The sequence below is a fragment of the Cydia pomonella genome, chromosome 24 (assembly GCF_033807575.1).
Source record: "Cydia pomonella isolate Wapato2018A chromosome 24, ilCydPomo1, whole genome shotgun sequence".
NCBI lineage: Eukaryota > Metazoa > Arthropoda > Insecta > Lepidoptera > Tortricidae > Cydia > Cydia pomonella.
The window spans coordinates 6762228-6781288 of record NC_084726.1 but is presented as its reverse complement, the minus strand read 5'-3'; the positions used below and the strand labels follow the sequence as shown (position 1 = coordinate 6781288).

Sequence of the window (19061 nt, the reverse complement as noted above, 5' to 3'; positions counted from 1 at the left end):
TTTATTACTGTCACTGTCACCCAAAATTCCTCAAATTTTTCGAAGGGTATGCTGATGATTAGTTTTCGTAATTTTGATTGCCCTGTCGAACAACAGCAACCAGCTTGTTTATATTCTGAAAATAAAAGTAATATTGCAACTGTGTTACATTTTCTCATATCCTCGTAGTATATTAACCGTTCGTTTCATTATGCATATTGGGTTAGGCTTTACATGTTCTGAGAATATTTTCTGTATTTCAGATTTGTTTAATACGCTATTTTATTTTTTATTTTATTTGATTCTTGGTTCAAACAATTTAATATTGGGCACTACTGACAACCCTAGCACTGCACCAAAAATGCTGGAAAAAGTACGATCACTGGAAATAACTAAGCATAAAGTGCACACTCCATACATCAGTTTTATTACCAATACGGTTATTATTTTCGTAGTCGACATATAGCGTCAAGTAGCAGTAGTACTGCTACTTGGCAATACGTGTCGCGACGAACGAAATGGCTAATGCTCAACAATTTTCCAGATTAACCGGATTAACCGGAACTCTATTTTCAACTCCTTCTGCTTGAAATATAAGTTGTAAATTGTTTGAGCAATACACTTTTCGTCAGTCGCGACACTTGTGACATCTAGTGTCAAATAGCGGTACTGATAAATCCACTACTTGACGCTAGATGTTAACTACGAAAATATAATCGTTTTGGTAAGAAAACTGATGTATGGAGTTATTAAGTTTACTTATTCCTCTATGACAGAGCAATTTCCCGTCAAAAAGTGTGACGGAAAGAAGTCGAAAGAAAGCATTATATTTCATATTTATTACGAAAAAAACGCGGTCATTTTGTAAAAGTTTTATGCTCTCTTTCGGACAGTTTTTTTATAGTCTATGATCATCTGTCTGTTTTTTCAATTTGGCTTTGGCAAAAAAGTAAAGGTACTACTTTAGGTACACATCCACGATAGCAAACACACCTTCGATACCATAGAAATAAGGGTGTGTTCAATATGTATACTTGGCCACTTTGGTTGTCATTATTTGATTGTGTCTGTACTTTTAATTTATGTTTGTAGTTTTGTATTGTTTGCATGTTTTTATTTGAGGAAGGTATAAAACGTAGTGTAAGTAGTTTTGTATGTTTTATTAGTTTAATGTGATGTGGTCTGAACCGGACATGCATGTTCTCAGGTTGAGTTTGATAAAATAAAAGTAGTTAGAAATTAGACCAATCGAGTTACTTATTTATATTCTGATGTGTATTTTTTTATCAATAGCCTCATTTTGAATAATTTGGCACTCATGATATGCGTTGTTACATTTTCTGTGCATGGTATCAGGAAAAACTGGTGCTTGCGTTGTTAAACTTTATCATATAATTTAAATGCAGACCAATAGACTACATGAAGATTCAATATAGAGCATGGTAGTATTTTTTTCGCAAATAAGTCGTTTGTCTGATCGAAGAAAACTTTGTCAACAGTTGATGTACGGCTCCCAGCAATCGGCAGCGTTAAGCGGCTCCGTCGAGTCCCAGGACGAGATGGAGGCGCGCGCCGCCACGCCCGCCTCAAGCAAGAGCTCGCCTAGCGAGATGTCCACGGTCAGTTTTATTTATCGTTTAATTGCTTATAATTAAACTTGAAGTTTACCTCCGACGTTAGGAAGAAAACTAGTTATTACGAAAGCGACTGCCATCTGATCTTCCAATCCGGAGCCGCGAATTAGTCCAGTTTCCTCACTATCTCTTCTGCCACCGGAAAACTATTGATAAATGAGCGCTTCTGCCACTTTTGTGTCATTTCTAGTCAGAATCGCGAGCCCTTTACACTCTTATAGGAGAAAAAAAAGTGTCCCAATATGTCCATACATTTTTAAAACTTATACGGATATAGGGAAATGATAACACTATAGGAAAAAAAGCCTTGGGACATTTTTTATCCCATTAGCCGAGTCGACACAGAGCGAGCATACGCGCGAGGCAATTTCCTCACGCACAAAACGGCCAGTGTAGACGTGCCTCGGCCGGATACTGAGTAGAATAATCACAAAATTTATGAAAAAAATACAAAATTAATGCAAGAGGCATTTTTTTTAAAGAAACACTCAAATATCGAATACGTTTTGTACTTTCGTTGATAAGGACTGGGGTTCAAGCGCGCGACCTTCAGTCTGAAATTAGCACGCTTTACCGCCAGGCAAAAAACGTATTCTTCTACCTAATCCCATAAATTATTATAGATTTTTAAGTGCCTGCCATCTACCTCATGACGTCTAAAATATATTCGTTACACTAATCCCTGATTATTTGTTCCGCAGGATCCTTCATTAGGCCCCGTGGTGCCGGGCAAGCAGAAGCTGCACCAGTTCCTAGTGCGGACGTTCAGCAGTCCCACCAAGTGCAACCACTGCACGTCGCTCATGGTAATTATTACTAATACTTAATGTAGGATTTTTCCTAGCGCTCCTTACTGAATGAACATACTTATATATGTGTTGTTTGCATATGTATATGTGTAAAATGTAGTATAATACGTAAAAAACTGGCCTAGTGCGAGTCGGACTCGTGCACGAAGGGTTCCGTACCATTACGCAAATAAAAACGGCAAAAAAATCACGTTTCCCAAAATAAAAACTAGAAGAAATATTTTTTTTATGGTTGCTCCCCTACACCAAAAGTGGGGATGTTTTTTTTTGGGTTCAACCCTATAGTGTGGGGTGTCGTTGGATAGGTTAGGTTAATCGCTCTGAAAGAAAAAATAATATGTTTCCCCCTCTACTTCCCCTAACTTCTGAACCATGGGTCCAAAAAATATGAAAAAAATCGTGAAAGTAAAGCTTAGTAAGGACTTTCAAGGAAAACTATAGCAAACCTGTTCAATCTAGCCGTTTTTGAGTTTTTGCAAAAAGTCTATGTTGACGGACTGGTAACTAAGGAACCCTACACTGAGCATAGCCCGACTTGCTCTTGGCCGGTTTTTTTATATTTGGTCAGCAGGTGACTAAGCTTACCTAAACAAAAAAAACCCTCAGCACGGCCAATCTCGAGGACTTTTAGTATGTTTATCTGGAGACTTAGACCTAGAGAGAAGGTATATATATAAGCTATACCAATTTTCAACACTACACGAATTATTGCTCCTGATTTTATTAATATTCTTGAGCTATTAGTTAGTTTTAAGATAAATGTAATCAGTGGCTAGTTTGATAGACTGGAGGAAAAGATAAATTGGGTGCCATGCCATATGTGTAGCAAATAAATAATGAAAGAAGCATGAGCACGTTGCGTGAGTGTGAGTGAATATGAAAAAAGTTGCGTGATTAGGAATGTTTGTAACAATTAACTATTGGGTCGACTTTTTCTACTTTTATGACGCCTTACATTTTTAACCAGCTTTCTTAAGAGGAATTCCTAGTTGCGATTATTCCATACATACGCTCTCGACTGTTTCCTCTCTGGATTTTTAACCTAGAGCAATGATTTTTTTCAAATAAGATCAATATCATCAACGTCTGTGCCGCTATGTTTGCTTTTTTGGATTATTTTATATTGAAGAAACTTAAAGCGCCTCGAAAATCGTAAAAACCGCTTCAAATGGCTGCAAAAAAAGGCGTAGTATACAAATATGACCATAAATATTCAAAAAATCCAAACATAGCGGCATAGATTATTTCTTCCTCTTGCAGTTTCCAAAATTTCATAATTATTGGTTGCGTTTTGGGGGAGGAAACAGTCGAGAGCGAAACCTCGATTTTTGAGTTTGCGTGGGAATCTTAGTCCGAGCTGCAGTTGTCCTTATCGCACGCACGCACTCCCACCGCAGCGCGACAGAAATATAGCTTCAAAAATTCGAGATTTGTAAAGTTGCTCAGCTAGGAATTGCGCTATCAAGGTATCAAAGGTAATAAATAGTTGTTGCTTGTTCGATTAGATCGGTCTAACGCGGCAAGGCGTCGTCTGCGAGACGTGCGGCCTCGCGGTCCACACGGCGTGCTGCGCCCGCGTGGCGGCGCGCTGCCCGCTGCCCGCCGCGCGCTCCCGCCGCCCGCTCGGCATCGACCCCGCCCGCGGCCAGGGCACCGCCTACGAGGGCTACGTCAAGGTATACATACATGCAGGCTGCGAGACGTGCGGCCTCGCGGTCCACACGGCGTGCTGCGCCCGCGTGGCGGCGCGCTGCCCGCTGCCCGCCGCGCGCTCCCGCCGCCCGCTCGGCATCGACCCCGCCCGCGGCCAGGGCACCGCCTACGAGGGCTACGTCAAGGTATACATACATGCAGGCTGCGAGACGTGCGGCCTCGCGGTCCACACGGCGTGCTGCGCCCGCGTGGCGGCGCGCTGCCCGCTGCCCGCCGCGCGCTCCCGCCGCCCGCTCGGCATCGACCCCGCCCGCGGCCAGGGCACCGCCTACGAGGGCTACGTCAAGGTATACATACATGCAGGCTGCGAGACGTGCGGCCTCGCGGTCCACACGGCGTGCTGCGCCCGCGTGGCGGCGCGCTGCCCGCTGCCCGCCGCGCGCTCCCGCCGCCCGCTCGGCATCGACCCCGCCCGCGGCCAGGGCACCGCCTACGAGGGCTACGTCAAGGTATACATACATGCAGGCTGCGAGACGTGCGGCCTCGCGGTCCACACGGCGTGCTGCGCCCGCGTGGCGGCGCGCTGCCCGCTGCCCGCCGCGCGCTCCCGCCGCCCGCTCGGCATCGACCCCGCCCGCGGCCAGGGCACCGCCTACGAGGGCTACGTCAAGGTATACATACATGCAGGCTGCGAGACGTGCGGCCTCGCGGTCCACACGGCGTGCTGCGCCCGCGTGGCGGCGCGCTGCCCGCTGCCCGCCGCGCGCTCCCGCCGCCCGCTCGGCATCGACCCCGCCCGCGGCCAGGGCACCGCCTACGAGGGCTACGTCAAGGTATACATACATGCAGGCTGCGAGACGTGCGGCCTCGCGGTCCACACGGCGTGCTGCGCCCGCGTGGCGGCGCGCTGCCCGCTGCCCGCCGCGCGCTCCCGCCGCCCGCTCGGCATCGACCCCGCCCGCGGCCAGGGCACCGCCTACGAGGGCTACGTCAAGGTATACATACATGCAGGCTGCGAGACGTGCGGCCTCGCGGTCCACACGGCGTGCTGCGCCCGCGTGGCGGCGCGCTGCCCGCTGCCCGCCGCGCGCTCCCGCCGCCCGCTCGGCATCGACCCCGCCCGCGGCCAGGGCACCGCCTACGAGGGCTACGTCAAGGTATACATACATGCAGGCTGCGAGACGTGCGGCCTCGCGGTCCACACGGCGTGCTGCGCCCGCGTGGCGGCGCGCTGCCCGCTGCCCGCCGCGCGCTCCCGCCGCCCGCTCGGCATCGACCCCGCCCGCGGCCAGGGCACCGCCTACGAGGGCTACGTCAAGGTATACATACATGCAGGCTGCGAGACGTGCGGCCTCGCGGTCCACACGGCGTGCTGCGCCCGCGTGGCGGCGCGCTGCCCGCTGCCCGCCGCGCGCTCCCGCCGCCCGCTCGGCATCGACCCCGCCCGCGGCCAGGGCACCGCCTACGAGGGCTACGTCAAGGTATACATGTAGGCTGTTTATGCAACCCTCTAGGCCACGAAACACGCTCGGAGCGTGACACCTGATATACTCGTATGCTAAAATTGAACGATATTTAATCCTTTTTGCCATCGCCCTACGCGACAACATTTCCATCCTCACCACTTACATGGTTGGCAGTCCTCAACTGCGTTTCTCCAGAAACTTCCTGCCTCGCACTGTTAAACTGTGGAATGAACTGTCGCCTGCGGTATTTCCGGACCGATACGACCTTTCGAACTTTCAAGAAAAGAGCGTACTCCCATCTTAAAGGCTTCCACTTACAACCCCTGTGGTATTGCGGGTGTCCATGGGCGGCGGTAATCGCTTACCATCAGGTGATCCATCTGCTCGTTTTCCTCATGTATCATAAAATAGATTTTTTATGACTAGAAAACCAATAAAATGACGAAATACATAAGGTCAGTTTTTCTTTAGTAGGTATATGACATCTGTTTCAGCTTTGTTTGCTTTACAATTCTCTTTTCTCTCAGGTACCAAAGCCGGGCGGCGTGAAGAAAGGCTGGATGAGACAGTTTGTCGTTGTCTGCGATTTCAAGCTCTTCCTCTATGATATTACGCAGGACAGGTAAGAAAATGCAGCTGGAAATAAGCGTTTTGTATTAAACATACTATCATTCACAATGCTGTTTGGCAGAGTCATTTAGCGCCACTTGCACCATCTCAGTGAGGTCAGGTTACTTGTTTGTTTTACTACCGAAGTCCGTCTAAGTTAATTTGAATAGGACAAAATGATTCAGTGTCATTATAAACATGGAAATTTGACATTAATGATGACATAAGGACATACCCATAGCCGTACTGCAAAAGTCATGCAAAGTTAGTTTGGTCCGACTCTAGCTCAGTTGGTTTTGTGATCCAGAGCCGCAGTTTGGCAAAGATATTGTAGAAGGATCTTAAGATAATTTAAGATCGCACATGCAAATATGCACGCAATACATTGGTCTCTGATAAATTAAAAATCTGATAAGTGTAGACTGAACGAAGATGTAGTGACAAAAATTGAGGAAGGTATGTTGAGATGGTTTCCACAAGTGGAAAGAATGAGTGAGAGAAGGCTAACAAAGAGAGTGTATAAGGGAGAAGTAGAAGAGGGAGCTGGAAGGGGTAGACTGTGGACTGTCCCTGATCAAATCGGGAAAATCTTGAAGAAAGGCCAGGTTTGAGCACCCTAAACCGACGAGCGTGTATGAGGAATGTTATGAAAGTGAAGGAAGCGAAAGAGGTATATCAGGATAATAGGAAGTGGAAATCCGTGGTCTCTGTCTACCCCTCCGGGAAATAGGCGTGATTGTATGTATGTATATTAGTTTGAAAGATGTATTTGACATTTTGAGGTATTTAGGGGTTCATTGAAAGATTTGTAGCTAAATACGGAATTGTTACAGAAACGCGTTACCTTCAGTATGCGTAAGTCAAGTACTGGACATGCGCGACCCCGACTTCAGCGTGGCTTCCGTCAAGGACTCCGACGTCATACATGCCAATAAGAGGGACATACCGTGCATATTTAGGGTAAGACATTCTATACGATACTCGATCTTATTTGTTTATACATAAGGTTGAAATTGTCTTGAGTAGAGTCACATTTTGGACTTCATTCCGTCTACGGACAAAAACATGCGAGTAAAAAGGACATACCGTGCGGATTTAGTATAAGTTAGCCATTTATTACGATACTCAACCTTATTAACGCATGCATAAGATTGTCTGTATTTGAGTGGAGTCTTTTAAGTATTTTCTCGTTTTTTTGTACAGATATCAACCTCACAATTGGAAGGAGGGAAGCGATCTCATACACTAATGTTAGCGGAATCAGAGTCTGAGAAGACGAAATGGGTGGTCGCCCTAAGTGAACTACATAGGATATTGAAGAGAAATAATCTGCCTGACAAATGCGTAAGTTACTAGTATGTTGTGATTTTTTTTTAAATGTGCCGGTTAAAATTTGCCAAATATTTTAGTCTATTTAGGTCTGCGTGAATTAGTCTTAATGCTTAATTAATCTTAGCCAACGAATGACATACGAATGAGGGCCGGTCCGGTATCCCATTCGAGGGTTTTGGAAGGGGTATTTCGTAAGGCTTTGCTTACCAAAGCCGTTGCTAACTAAAACCCTTTCATTTGGCTTTTTAACCGCTTCATGATACGGGTAACCTCTTGAAGGCTTAACGATTAAAAATTATAACGCTTATGCCATTATCAACTTTGTCGTTGTAAAAATAGAATCAAATATTGCTTATATATATTTAAAGTGAAGGACTGGGTGTCCAGCGCGTTGACAGCACAGGTGTCATAATTTTTTGAATTAAGAAGCGGATACCCTTTCATTTTAACTGTACCTCTGAAAGGGAAACCCCTTCCTAGAGTTAAGTCAAATGAACAGGTAAGCCAATCGTTGGGGCTAATCGAATTACGAGTTAAATATCAGAATGGAAATTGTATAAAATATCCAGCTAAAACCAAATTTCAATTGCTTATCGTAAAAAAAAAAATCTTACTTGGAAAGTAAAAGTATTCAGTGCAGAAACGTATCACTTTCTGCGCACTTTTTAAAACCAACAATGACCGTCTTTCAGAGGATGAAAAATCTTTTAATCTTTTAGGTAAGCATGTTCCATCCTAGACTGCATCGGCACTTTCCATCAAGTGAGACTGTGGTCAAATGCCTTCTGGTAATAAAAAAAAAATGATTGAATACTATACAGGTATACAGCGCATGCGTGATAGTGGACTCCGGCGCAGCGGCGGCGCTCCGCGGCGCGCAGTGCGCGGTCGTGCTGGAGGGCTCCCGCTTCTGCGTCGGCGGCGACGGCGGCCTGGCGCTCGTCGACCTGGAGCGCGCCGAGATCACGCCCCGGCGGCAGCACGCGCCGGTCGCGCAGGCGGCGTACGTGCCTGAGGAGCAGCTGCTTGGTAAGGAGGCTAGGTGCTAGGTGGTTCAAGATAAAGCTTAAGGTGACATTTCAAAAAGCGGCGGAAAATGCGTACCGCTTTTTTGGATAAACAATACGGTAGCAATCTTGACGATTTTCTCTAGGGACTTCAGCTATTCGAATACAGATTTTTTTACATTCGCTCGATAGACAAAAATCACGAACGTAAGTCTAAAATGCACTTAATTTTTTTTTTATAATTTATGCATAAAAGCTAAAAATATGTAAATTGCGTCTAAAAATGCGCAATTTTATTTATCAGTGAACACTGATTACTTTTCTATTTTAAAACTTAAAATTCGAACACATGATATCCGCGGTCCCGAGCATGCACAATTGCACATCCATCTCGCTCTCGCTTACGCTCAGTGCGAGTAAGAGAGGAACACTAACCGGCTTAGGTCAGAACAGTCGGTGTACGTCACAGGCCCTGCCATATACATTGTGGGCAAATCAGAATACATTTTGTTTTTAAATTTTAAGATTATTATTTATTAAGTTCAAAGATTATTAAGTATTGTTTTAAAATAGTACATTACGATACAAGTGCGAAAAATAGGAAATTCGAAACGAGTGGCGATAAATTAAAACACGACCGAAGGGAGTGAGGGAGTGTTATCTTAGTAAATTTGTGTCGGATAGTCGGTTTTAACTGTTTAAATTTCATCAGCTTGTTAGCATTGACACATAAGTTTAGATAGCCCCACAGAAATAAGTCGGAAGCTGCAAAATTTGGGGAATTTGGGTGCCAGCACAGTCACGTTTTCTCGGAATGAATCGAACACACAACGTGTTTTAAACAACACAAACATTTGAGGAAAATTGCTTGCGGGAAATGCTTTAAACACAATTTTTTACTTTGTAACTTTGTTTGGACTAGTTGGAGGTGATCACTTTTAATAAATTTATCTTGATATCTACGTAAGTGAACCTACTAGGCCGTGTTTGGTATCGTTTTCGTATAAATCGGGGGCGTTGAATTTATTTACGTTATCACATTGACACTATTCCGAAGTAAAAACATAAAAACTTCAAACAAGCAGCTCCAAACTAATAAAATACACATAAAACGTCAAAGTCATGACATTACATTACATAAAAAAAAAAAATTACAAGGGTATTTTTTGTTACAGTTGTAATAGCGGGTCGAGGTCGGCACGTGCGACTAGTCCCAGTGCGGGCTCTAGAATGTTCCGAGGTGGAGTGCGTCAAGCTGGCGGAGTCCAAGGGCTGCGTGCTGCTCGCGGCGGGTCAGCTCAAGACCAACACGTATGGGTTCGCCGTGGTGTGCAAGCGACAGGTAACATTACACAGTGCGGGCTCTAGAATGTTCCGAGGTGGAGTGCGTCAAGCTGTCGGAGTCCAAGGGCTGCGTGCTGCTCGCGGCGGGCCAGCTCTAGACCAACACGTATGGGTTCGCCGTGGTGTGCAAGCGACAGGTAACATTACACAGTGCGGGCTCTAGAATGTTCCGAGGTGGAGTGCGTCAAGCTGTCGGAGTCCAAGGGCTGCGTGCTGCTCGCGGCGGGCCAGCTCTAGACCAACACGTATGGGTTCGCCGTGGTGTGCAAGCGACAGGTAACATTACACAGTGCGGGCTCTAGAATGTTCCGAGGTGGAGTGCGTCAAGCTGGCAGAGTCCAAGGGCTGCGTGCTGCTCGCGGCGGGCCAGCTCAAGACCAACACGTATGGGTTCGCCGTGGTGTGCAAGCGACAGGTAACATTACACAGTGCGGGCTCTAGAATGTTCCGAGGTGGAGTGCGTCAAGCTGGCAGAGTCCAAGGGCTGCGTGCTGCTCGCGGCGGGCCAGCTCAAGACCAACACGTATGGGTTCACCGTGGTGTGCAAGCGACAGGTAACGTTAGACAGTGCGGGGTCTAGAATGTTCCGAGGTGGAGTGCGTCAAGCTGGCGGAGTCCAAGGGCTGCTTAAAATTTAATATTTTGCTGAGTATGAGGGTAAATGTAGAACAATTAACTCCGATATATGCGTTCAAGTGTTAAAATAAATTAGACTATTTTTTTATTCATTATTTGGTTAAAATAATAATTAATAATTCCATAAAAGGCAGTTTGAACCAGTATAATCTGTCGTCGGCGATTTTGACACCATTGTAATACTATAGAGAATTCTGAATATAAGTTTAGCCGGCCCTGTATGCCTATTGTTCCAGAACGCGTACATAGTGAACGTGTACGAGATCACGCGCACGGCGGCGCGGCGCTGCCGCATCGCGGAGCTGCGCGCGCCCGGCGCCGTGCACTCGGTGCAGCTGGTGCGCGGCCGCCTGCTGCTGGGCTACCGCGGCGGCTTCGCGGCGCACGCGCTGCCCGACCCGCGCCGGCCCTCGCACGACCAGCCCGCCGTCTGTGAGTGCGACTAGGGCCTCTGTCACCTGTACACATCGCGGGCTGCGCGCGCCCGGCGCCGTGCACTCGGTGCAGCTGGTGCGCGGCCGCCTGCTGCTGGGCTACCGCGGCGGCTTCGCGGCGCACGCGCTGCCCGACCCGCGCCGGCCCTCGCACGACCAGCCCGCCGTCTGTGAGTGCGACTAGGGCCTCTGTCACCTGTACACATCGCGGGCTGCGCGCGCCCGGCGCCGTGCACTCGGTGCAGCTGGTGCGCGGCCGCCTGCTGCTGGGCTACCGCGGCGGCTTCGCGGCGCACGCGCTGCCCGACCCGCGCCGGCCCTCGCACGACCAGCCCGCCGTCTGTGAGTGCGACTAGGGCCTCTGTCACCTGTACACATCGCGGGCTGCGCGCGCCCGGCGCCGTGCACTCGGTGCAGCTGGTGCGCGGCCGCCTGCTGCTGGGCTACCGCGGCGGCTTCGCGGCGCACGCGCTGCCCGACCCGCGCCGGCCCTCGCACGACCAGCCCGCCGTCTGTGAGTGCGACTAGGGCCTCTGTCACCTGTACACATCGCGGGCTGCGCGCGCCCGGCGCCGTGCACTCGGTGCAGCTGGTGCGCGGCCGCCTGCTGCTGGGCTACCGCGGCGGCTTCGCGGCGCACGCGCTGCCCGACCCGCGCCGGCCCTCGCACGACCAGCCCGCCGTCTGTGAGTGCGACTAGGGCCTCTGTCACCTGTACACATCGCGGGCTGCGCGCGCCCGGCGCCGTGCACTCGGTGCAGCTGGTGCGCGGCCGCCTGCTGCTGGGCTACCGCGGCGGCTTCGCGGCGCACGCGCTGCCCGACCCGCGCCGGCCCTCGCACGACCAGCCCGCCGTCTGTGAGTGCAACTAGGGCCTCTGTCACCTGTACACATCGCGGGCTGCGCGCGCCCGGCGTCCTATGAAGATTTACATTTTTACCTCGCCGTGCATCACCGTCGCTTGTATTTCTCTTCCCACGCACTTTTTATCCAATAATAATGAGTTTCCATTTGTCCACAGCTCTAGTCCACCCCGAGAACCAAGTGAACCTCTTCCTGTCTCACTCCGGCGCGCGGCCGCTCGGCGCCGCCTGCGTGCCGAACAGCGCCGACACGTTACTGGTGTTCAACTCTCTCGCTCTATACGTGGACCGATGTGGACATCGCGCTAGAGATACAGAGCTCATGTACACGCAGCAGCCCAGCCACCACGGTGAGTGCGAGTAGGAGATCAGTACGTTGTTGTCTTACTCTCGCGCGGGGCTTACCTTTTGCGTCCTAGCCATCATGGTAATATTTGTGATAAAATAACATTAAAAAATAGCTTAGTTTTAACGATTATTTTTGCTTAAAGATCTCAATGAATAATTAACTATAATATATTTATTTGCAGCGATAAACGAAACGCACCTACTGATATTCACGACGACGCACATTGACATTTACGACATCGAGAGTGGAGAGTGGGTTCAGACCATCAATATACGTAAGTATAAGAATTTTTGCGTTTTTCATACATATTGTTTTGATTTACAAACAACTTTTTTTTACACACAAATTTGCTTATTACCTATTTCATTATTTTTCTTAATGGCTTTACAACAAAAGCCAGTCATTTAATTGTTTTTAGGGTTCCGTACCAAAAATGTAAAAAGGAACTCTTATGGTACGGCTCTGTCCGTCGGTTTGTCTGTCACATCGCTAAACATCTCGAGAACTACTTAAGCTATAGTTATGAACAAAGCTAACCCAAACGCATAGAAAGTTTTTTTTTTAATGTTGCACTAGATCTTTTCCGCATCGAAATGTCAGAGTGTTTCCTGTATACCCCAATCAGAATAAGTATTATTAGCCTCGAATTTCTAAACGTCCTCGCGTTACTCACTTGTTATACTCGGTCAACTGTTTCCCGACCTTATAATACATAGTTACATTGTATGTTCAGCGAACGCGCGGCCGCTAGACGAGCAAGGCTGGCTGTGCTGCGTGTCGGGCGGCGCCAGCAACGGCTTCCCCTTCGCGAGCGACGCCGGCCCCTTCATCGTCTACCTGCGCCCGTTAATGACACGTAACTTATAACTTCCTACAAAAATATACGAGGCTCCAGAGTCTACAGTTTCCGTATTACATACTTAGAACGGGAATTGGTCGGTCAAATGATAATCTTCTGAGATGGGGTATTGACCGACAAGGTAATACTTTCTGCGGGTGTGGACGACTCTGAAACAACAAAACACATGACCGAATGTTTCTTGTGCTCAACGATGTGCACTGAGGAAGATCTCCTGAGGGCTAGAAGTGGCAAAGCATTGGCAGACAAAAATTTAATTTAAAAAGTTTGATCCCTTTACTCGAATAAAAAGAAGTTTCCGTATTTGAAACGTGATTATAACCTATCGTCTACCGATTTTAATTAAACTGCTTTTCGACTGGGGTTAAAATGGCCGGAGATCTCCGGACGTAACAAATACGAGGCATCAAATACAGGACGGAGATCTCCTCCGGGGTAGATAGAGGGGTGCGTTTTTGTCAAAATCTTGACAAATATTTTTTGTCTGAAGATATCCGTTCTGGGTAGATGACAGGTTGAGAGTCGGGGATGTGCATGTTTGTGAAAAGTTCGCTAACTGCTCAGTATGAAGCGCAGCGGGTGTTCAGTATGCGAATCTTGTCGATCGATAGTCGTTGTTAGTGTTAAAACTTGCCCTATTGCACCAATTTAAATTGTTAAGAAGTTTACAATTGGCGATCTTGACTATACAGACTATTCGGAATTTATAATGTTATTGTATCGCTATTTTAGAGGGTCCCCTGAACGTGGAGCACGCGGCGCTATGGGGCTCGACCAAACGGAGATTCTCTGTGCGGGAGCAATCACACCAAGCTATCGAAGCACATAACAGATTGTAAGTAAATGTAAATCATGTTAAGTTCGTTTAAAAAAAAAACTTCCTTTTCCACTCGAACAAGTTCAAAGAAAAGATCAGCCTTTAGACAAATGTAACTTTTGCTTTATATCAGATCGGAGCGACGTTCGCGCTTGATCTCGGCGCCGACAAACTTCGCACATCTTTCTCACATGGGCCCCGGCGACGGCATCCGCTCGCAGCGCCTACTGGACTTGCCCACCACCGTGGAGACCGCCGACGACCACCAGCAGGTACATACTTGTAGTCGAAAACTATTACACCTCTATAAACTTATCCGTTTTCAAAGTATTTTTCACTGCTCTTGCTTGTAAAATTGTCATTTAAGTTGCGTCTAAGCGGCATAAAATTGCTTATTATGCTCTAGCATTAAGTAAAATCATTTTGACCCTAATTGACTTAGCAGTAAAGTTCTGCATCTGCCATACAAACTGCCAACCGGTGCGCCCCCGACCGCCGCGAGTACGATTTTCTTTAGTTTTGAACAAATACGGGAAAATAACCTAAAATATTGGATATTTTACTGACAATCGAAGTGAAAAGTAGAGTATACAACTCGGGCATAAATGCCCCATGTTATTCTCGACCTATGTCGGTCGATAAATTTCCTCTGATGATGTGACTCGCGTTATGCCCTAGTTGTATAATCAACTATTTGACTTAGTGATTTTATGAATTATCAGTAGGTTTTATCTTGGGCTCTGTCCTCATTTTCTGTCAGATGAAATTCACTGGCTAGTGGCTAGTCTAAAAAAGCACCTAGATATTCATTTATAACTTTGTTGTGACCAGACAATCTTTTAAAAGATTCATATCATTTAAAATGTTAATAGCGTTTAGCGAAATGTCGTTAATAAATGTTTTCTCCTTCGTACAGATGTACAGTAGTCGAGAGAGCAGTAAGCGGACGTCGCCGCTCACGATATCGCACGGAACTGGCTCGTACAATGGTAAGCTTACATGGTATTGTCGAATCCCGGTAAGGGCATGTATTTGTGTGATGAGCACCGATATTTGTTCCTGAGTCATTGATGTTTTCTATGTAAGTATTTACATATAACAAGCCTTCTTGAGCTTACCGTGGGACTTAGTGAATTTGTGTAAGAATGTCCCTTTAATATTTATTTATTGTCATTACAGATAGGGTTCCAGTTTATTAACTCTTTGACCGCCAACGACGTCAATTTACGCGCACAGTTACAGCCCAATATCAACCTTTGTAATTAGGGTTCCGTACCCAAAGGATCAAACGGGACCCTATTACTGAGACTTCGCTGGCCGTCCGTCCGTCCGCCTGTCACCAGGCTGTATCTCATGAACCGTGATAGTTAGCCAGTTGAAATTTCTACAGATTATGTATTTCTGTTGCCGCTATGACAACAAATACTAAAAACAGAATTAAATAAATATTTCTTTCCAATCTCGAGGTTCTCATCCAATCACCGAAGTTAAGCAACGTCGGGCGGGGTCAATATTTGGATGGGTGACCATTTTTATAGATAATGGTACGGAACCCTTCCTGTGCGAGTCCGACTCGCACTTGGCCGGTATTTTTTTAGTTGTTTGTATAGAATAGTATTAGGTCATTACCTATGAAATTGGCCTTCTGTTATGGAGAACTTTAACAAATATAGATTTTTCATAATTGTATGATTTTCATATTGTATTCATTGGAATTTTGCGGATTATTTTGTGATGGCATTTTCAAACCCAACAATTTTTTGCCAGTAATCTGAGACATTTTTTGAAGCACATTTTCTATCTCATATATTTTCTTTAATCTGTCCCGTCACAAAAATATAAGTCATTTAAATACTCGAGCCGGCAGCACATAAAAAGAGCTGTTTTCAGGGCGGTATTCTCAATAAATAAAAGAATAAAAGTAGCAAATAATTGTATGTAAAATCGTTGTTATGTAGCGCACTAATGAAATTAAAAAAATACTTCGAAGTTACTAATAAAATAAATAAACTATGACATGATTAATACTTCTGAACATAAACGCCAATTTGATAGGTAATGAGCCAATATTAGTACGTTAGTGTAATAGAGGTCGGCCCGCAGGCTCGTGGCGCGCCGGGCGCGCGGGCCCGCCGCCGGACGCGCCGCCGTCGCCGCCGCTGTCGCTGTCGCACCGCCCCATGGAGAGGTAACACACACACCCTGCGGGCTCCTTGCACGGTGCACGGTGCACGGTACACGGTACACAGTGCACGGGGCGAGAACTTACGGTATTGGATTGGTCCTTCGAGCATCACCGGCTTCCGACACGTCGGAAGGGAGGAGCCTAAGCGATATCTTACCGTACAAATCTTTCTGCCATTTTTTGCGGGAGGAAACGTGCACACAGTCGCACAAATATAAAATCCAATCTGTAATGACGAGACAAATACATAGAAAATGACACACGTCAAAGACAAATCTTGCACACCTCGATCTCTTTTTGTGTACGGACGAGTCACAACATGCACCGCCATAGGCACTGTTGTGCCAGTACTTTGGCAGAGGGGAAATAGTATGAATGCCGTCTCCCTTCCCTGTGTTGCTCGAAGGATTGGTCGGATGAATTGGATGTAACCAATAGTCGATGTGAAATTGCATACGAGTTCGCGCGCCGTATAAATCAGCCCTGAGGCAAGGGAACGCATGCTCCGAGCGTGCATTATTACGTCGTCGAGGTATAACTGTGTACAGTCGCCGTCAGATATATGAGAGCGACCGAAGCGCTCACAAATATCTGAAAAGGCCTCTGTCAAGGAGTTAGGTGCGTGTTCAGATATTTGTGAGCACCTTGGCCGCTCCGATTTATCTGATGGCTACCGTACATGTGCATTTTAAAATTTACTCAATAAGGAACAAAATTATTTTGTATGTCCTTCGATTTCTTAAAGATGGTTGGATCGATTTGAAAAAGTATACATCCGAATTAATCACATTCTCTTCAAATCGGGAGTAGCGAACGGTACGGTAATCTCTTTCTATCATTTTTTTATATTAGTGCGACCGAGACATTGGCGTTCCGTTCGCTACGGAGCGTAATTTGCATCTTGGCTAGGCACATATAGTCTCATACCTATTGAATTTCTGGAAGGGAATTCTTAAAATACATTTTCTTCTGCACTGGTACTTACCATTTGGTAATATGGGACTACCGATGAAACCTAGAATCATAATTATTTTAACTGTTTAGTAAAATTGGTATTTTGTTAAAAAAATATTGTACTTGGAAGATTTAACAAGTAAAAACGACTTGTCTGTAGTTTTATGTACAAAACAATCGGCCGATTTTAGCGGGCTCGGCCAATGGTCATATAGTCGAGGTTCTCAATAGAGGGGTAAGCTGTTAAAAGCGACTGCGATTGTTAAATCCACCAAATAATTATATAATAAAATATGATTAATACCTAAAATGTAATTCTCTTGAAATTCCAATGCTTAAATACTAAAACTAACGTTTTGTAATGCAGGTCAATAGGCGGCGGCTCGCAGGGCAGCGGATCATTACTACTAGAGCGCTCCATAACGCCGCTCAGCCTCGGCAGCATGAGCTCTCTGCACGATGTACTTAAGGCAAGTCAATCACTGCATAGTTATGTAGCATTTTAACACAAAATACAGTACCAATACTCTGTATATTTAGGTATTTAAATAAAAGCAAACAAAATCTACCCTAAAATGGCAGTTGAGGGTAGATGGAAACATTACATGATCAAATAATGTACGTAAAAGTCAGGTCGTTCAGTGACATTCCAGGCGGTTTTGTATTTGGTTGTTTTATTTAAAGATAGAAGAGTATAATAATGAATGTTGTCTCGTGCAGGTGGGCACGGAGCTGGGCGACGCGCTGCACTCGGAGGACAGCAGCTGCGGCGCCTCGCCGCCGCACCCCGCCGACCCCTGATCGTGAGTGTACCCGCACCGCCTGCTCTCTGCGCCAGCACAGCCAGGGTCTCGTGCAGGTGGGCACGGAGCTGGGCGACGCGCTGCACTCGGAGGACAGCAGCTGCGGCGCCTCGCCGCCGCACCCCGCCGACCCCTGATCGTGAGTGTACCCGCACCGCCTGCTCTCTGCGCCAGCACAGCCAGGGTCTCGTGCAGGTGGGCACGGAGCTGGGCGACGCGCTGCACTCGGAGGACAGCAGCTGCGGCGCCTCGCCGCCGCACCCCGCCGACCCCTGATCGTGAGTGTACCCGCAACGCCTGCTCTCTGCGCCAGCACAGCCAGGGTCTCGTGCAGGTGGGCACGGAGCTGGGCGACGCGCTGCACTCGGAGGACAGCAGCTGCGGCGCCTCGCCGCCGCACCCCGCCGACCCCTGATCGTGAGTGTACCCGCACCGCCTGCTCTCTGCGCCAGCACAGCCAGGGTCTCGTGCAGGTGGGCACGGAGCTGGGCGACGCGCTGCACTCGGAGGACAGCAGCTGCGGCGCCTCGCCGCCGCACCCCGCCGACCCCTGATCGTGAGTGTACCCGCACCGCCTGCTCTCTGCGCCAGCACAGCCAGGGTCTCGTGCAGGTGGGCACGGAGCTGGGCGACGCGCTGCACTCGGAGGACAGCAGCTGCGGCGCCTCGCCGCCGCACCCCGCCGACCCCTGATCGTGAGTGTACCCGCACCGCCTGCTCTCTGCGCCAGCACAGCCAGGGTCTCGTGCAGGTGGGCACGGAGCTGGGCGACGCGCTGCACTCGGAGGACAGCAGCTGCGGCGCCTCGCCGCCGCACCCCGCCGACCCCTGATCGTGAGTGTACCCGCACCGCCTGCTCTCTGCGCCAGCACAGCCAGGGTCTCGTGCAGGTGGGCACGGAGCTGGGCGACGCGCTGCACTCGGAGGACAGCAGCTGCGGCGCCTCGCCGCCGCACCCCGCCGACCCCTGATCGTGAGTGTACCCGCACCGCCTGCTCTCTGCGCCAGCACAGCCAGGGTCTCGTGCAGGTGGGCACGGAGCTGGGCGACGCGCTGCACTCGGAGGACAGCAGCTGCGGCGCCTCGCCGCCGCACCCCGCCGACCCCTGATCGTGAGTGTACCCGCACCGCCTGCTCTCTGCGCCAGCACAGCCAGGGTCTCGTGCAGGTGGGCACGGAGCTGGGCGACGCGCTGCACTCGGAGGACAGCAGCTGCGGCGCCTCGCCGCCGCACTCCGCCGACCCCTGATCGTGAGTGTACCCGCACCGCCTGCTCTCTGCGCCAGCACAGCCAGGGTCTCGTGCAGGTGGGCACGGAGCTGGGCGAC

General features: G+C 48.4%; 1 protein-coding gene across 1 annotated transcript in view; it reads left to right on the top strand.

Moving 5' to 3' along the window:
• LOC133530847 (serine/threonine-protein kinase Genghis Khan) overlaps positions 1–17469 on the top strand; it is a 72673-nt gene extending 55204 nt beyond the window's left edge. Inside the window, exons 30-46 of the mRNA XM_061868903.1 lie at positions 1479–1598; positions 2315–2419; positions 3928–4098; positions 6069–6163; positions 6984–7110; positions 7354–7494; positions 8304–8511; positions 9665–9831; positions 10706–10901; positions 11925–12116; positions 12297–12389; positions 12849–12971; positions 13707–13809; positions 13925–14063; positions 14708–14780; positions 15895–15979; positions 17298–17469. Coding sequence (XP_061724887.1) covers positions 1479–1598; positions 2315–2419; positions 3928–4098; positions 6069–6163; positions 6984–7110; positions 7354–7494; positions 8304–8511; positions 9665–9831; positions 10706–10901; positions 11925–12116; positions 12297–12389; positions 12849–12971; positions 13707–13809; positions 13925–14063; positions 14708–14780; positions 15895–15979; positions 17298–17436 — 2277 coding nt within the window. The 3' untranslated portion in view covers positions 17437–17469. The remainder of the gene's footprint in view (positions 1–1478; positions 1599–2314; positions 2420–3927; positions 4099–6068; positions 6164–6983; positions 7111–7353; positions 7495–8303; positions 8512–9664; positions 9832–10705; positions 10902–11924; positions 12117–12296; positions 12390–12848; positions 12972–13706; positions 13810–13924; positions 14064–14707; positions 14781–15894; positions 15980–17297) is intronic.
• The last annotated feature ends 1592 nt before the right edge of the window (positions 17470–19061 follow it).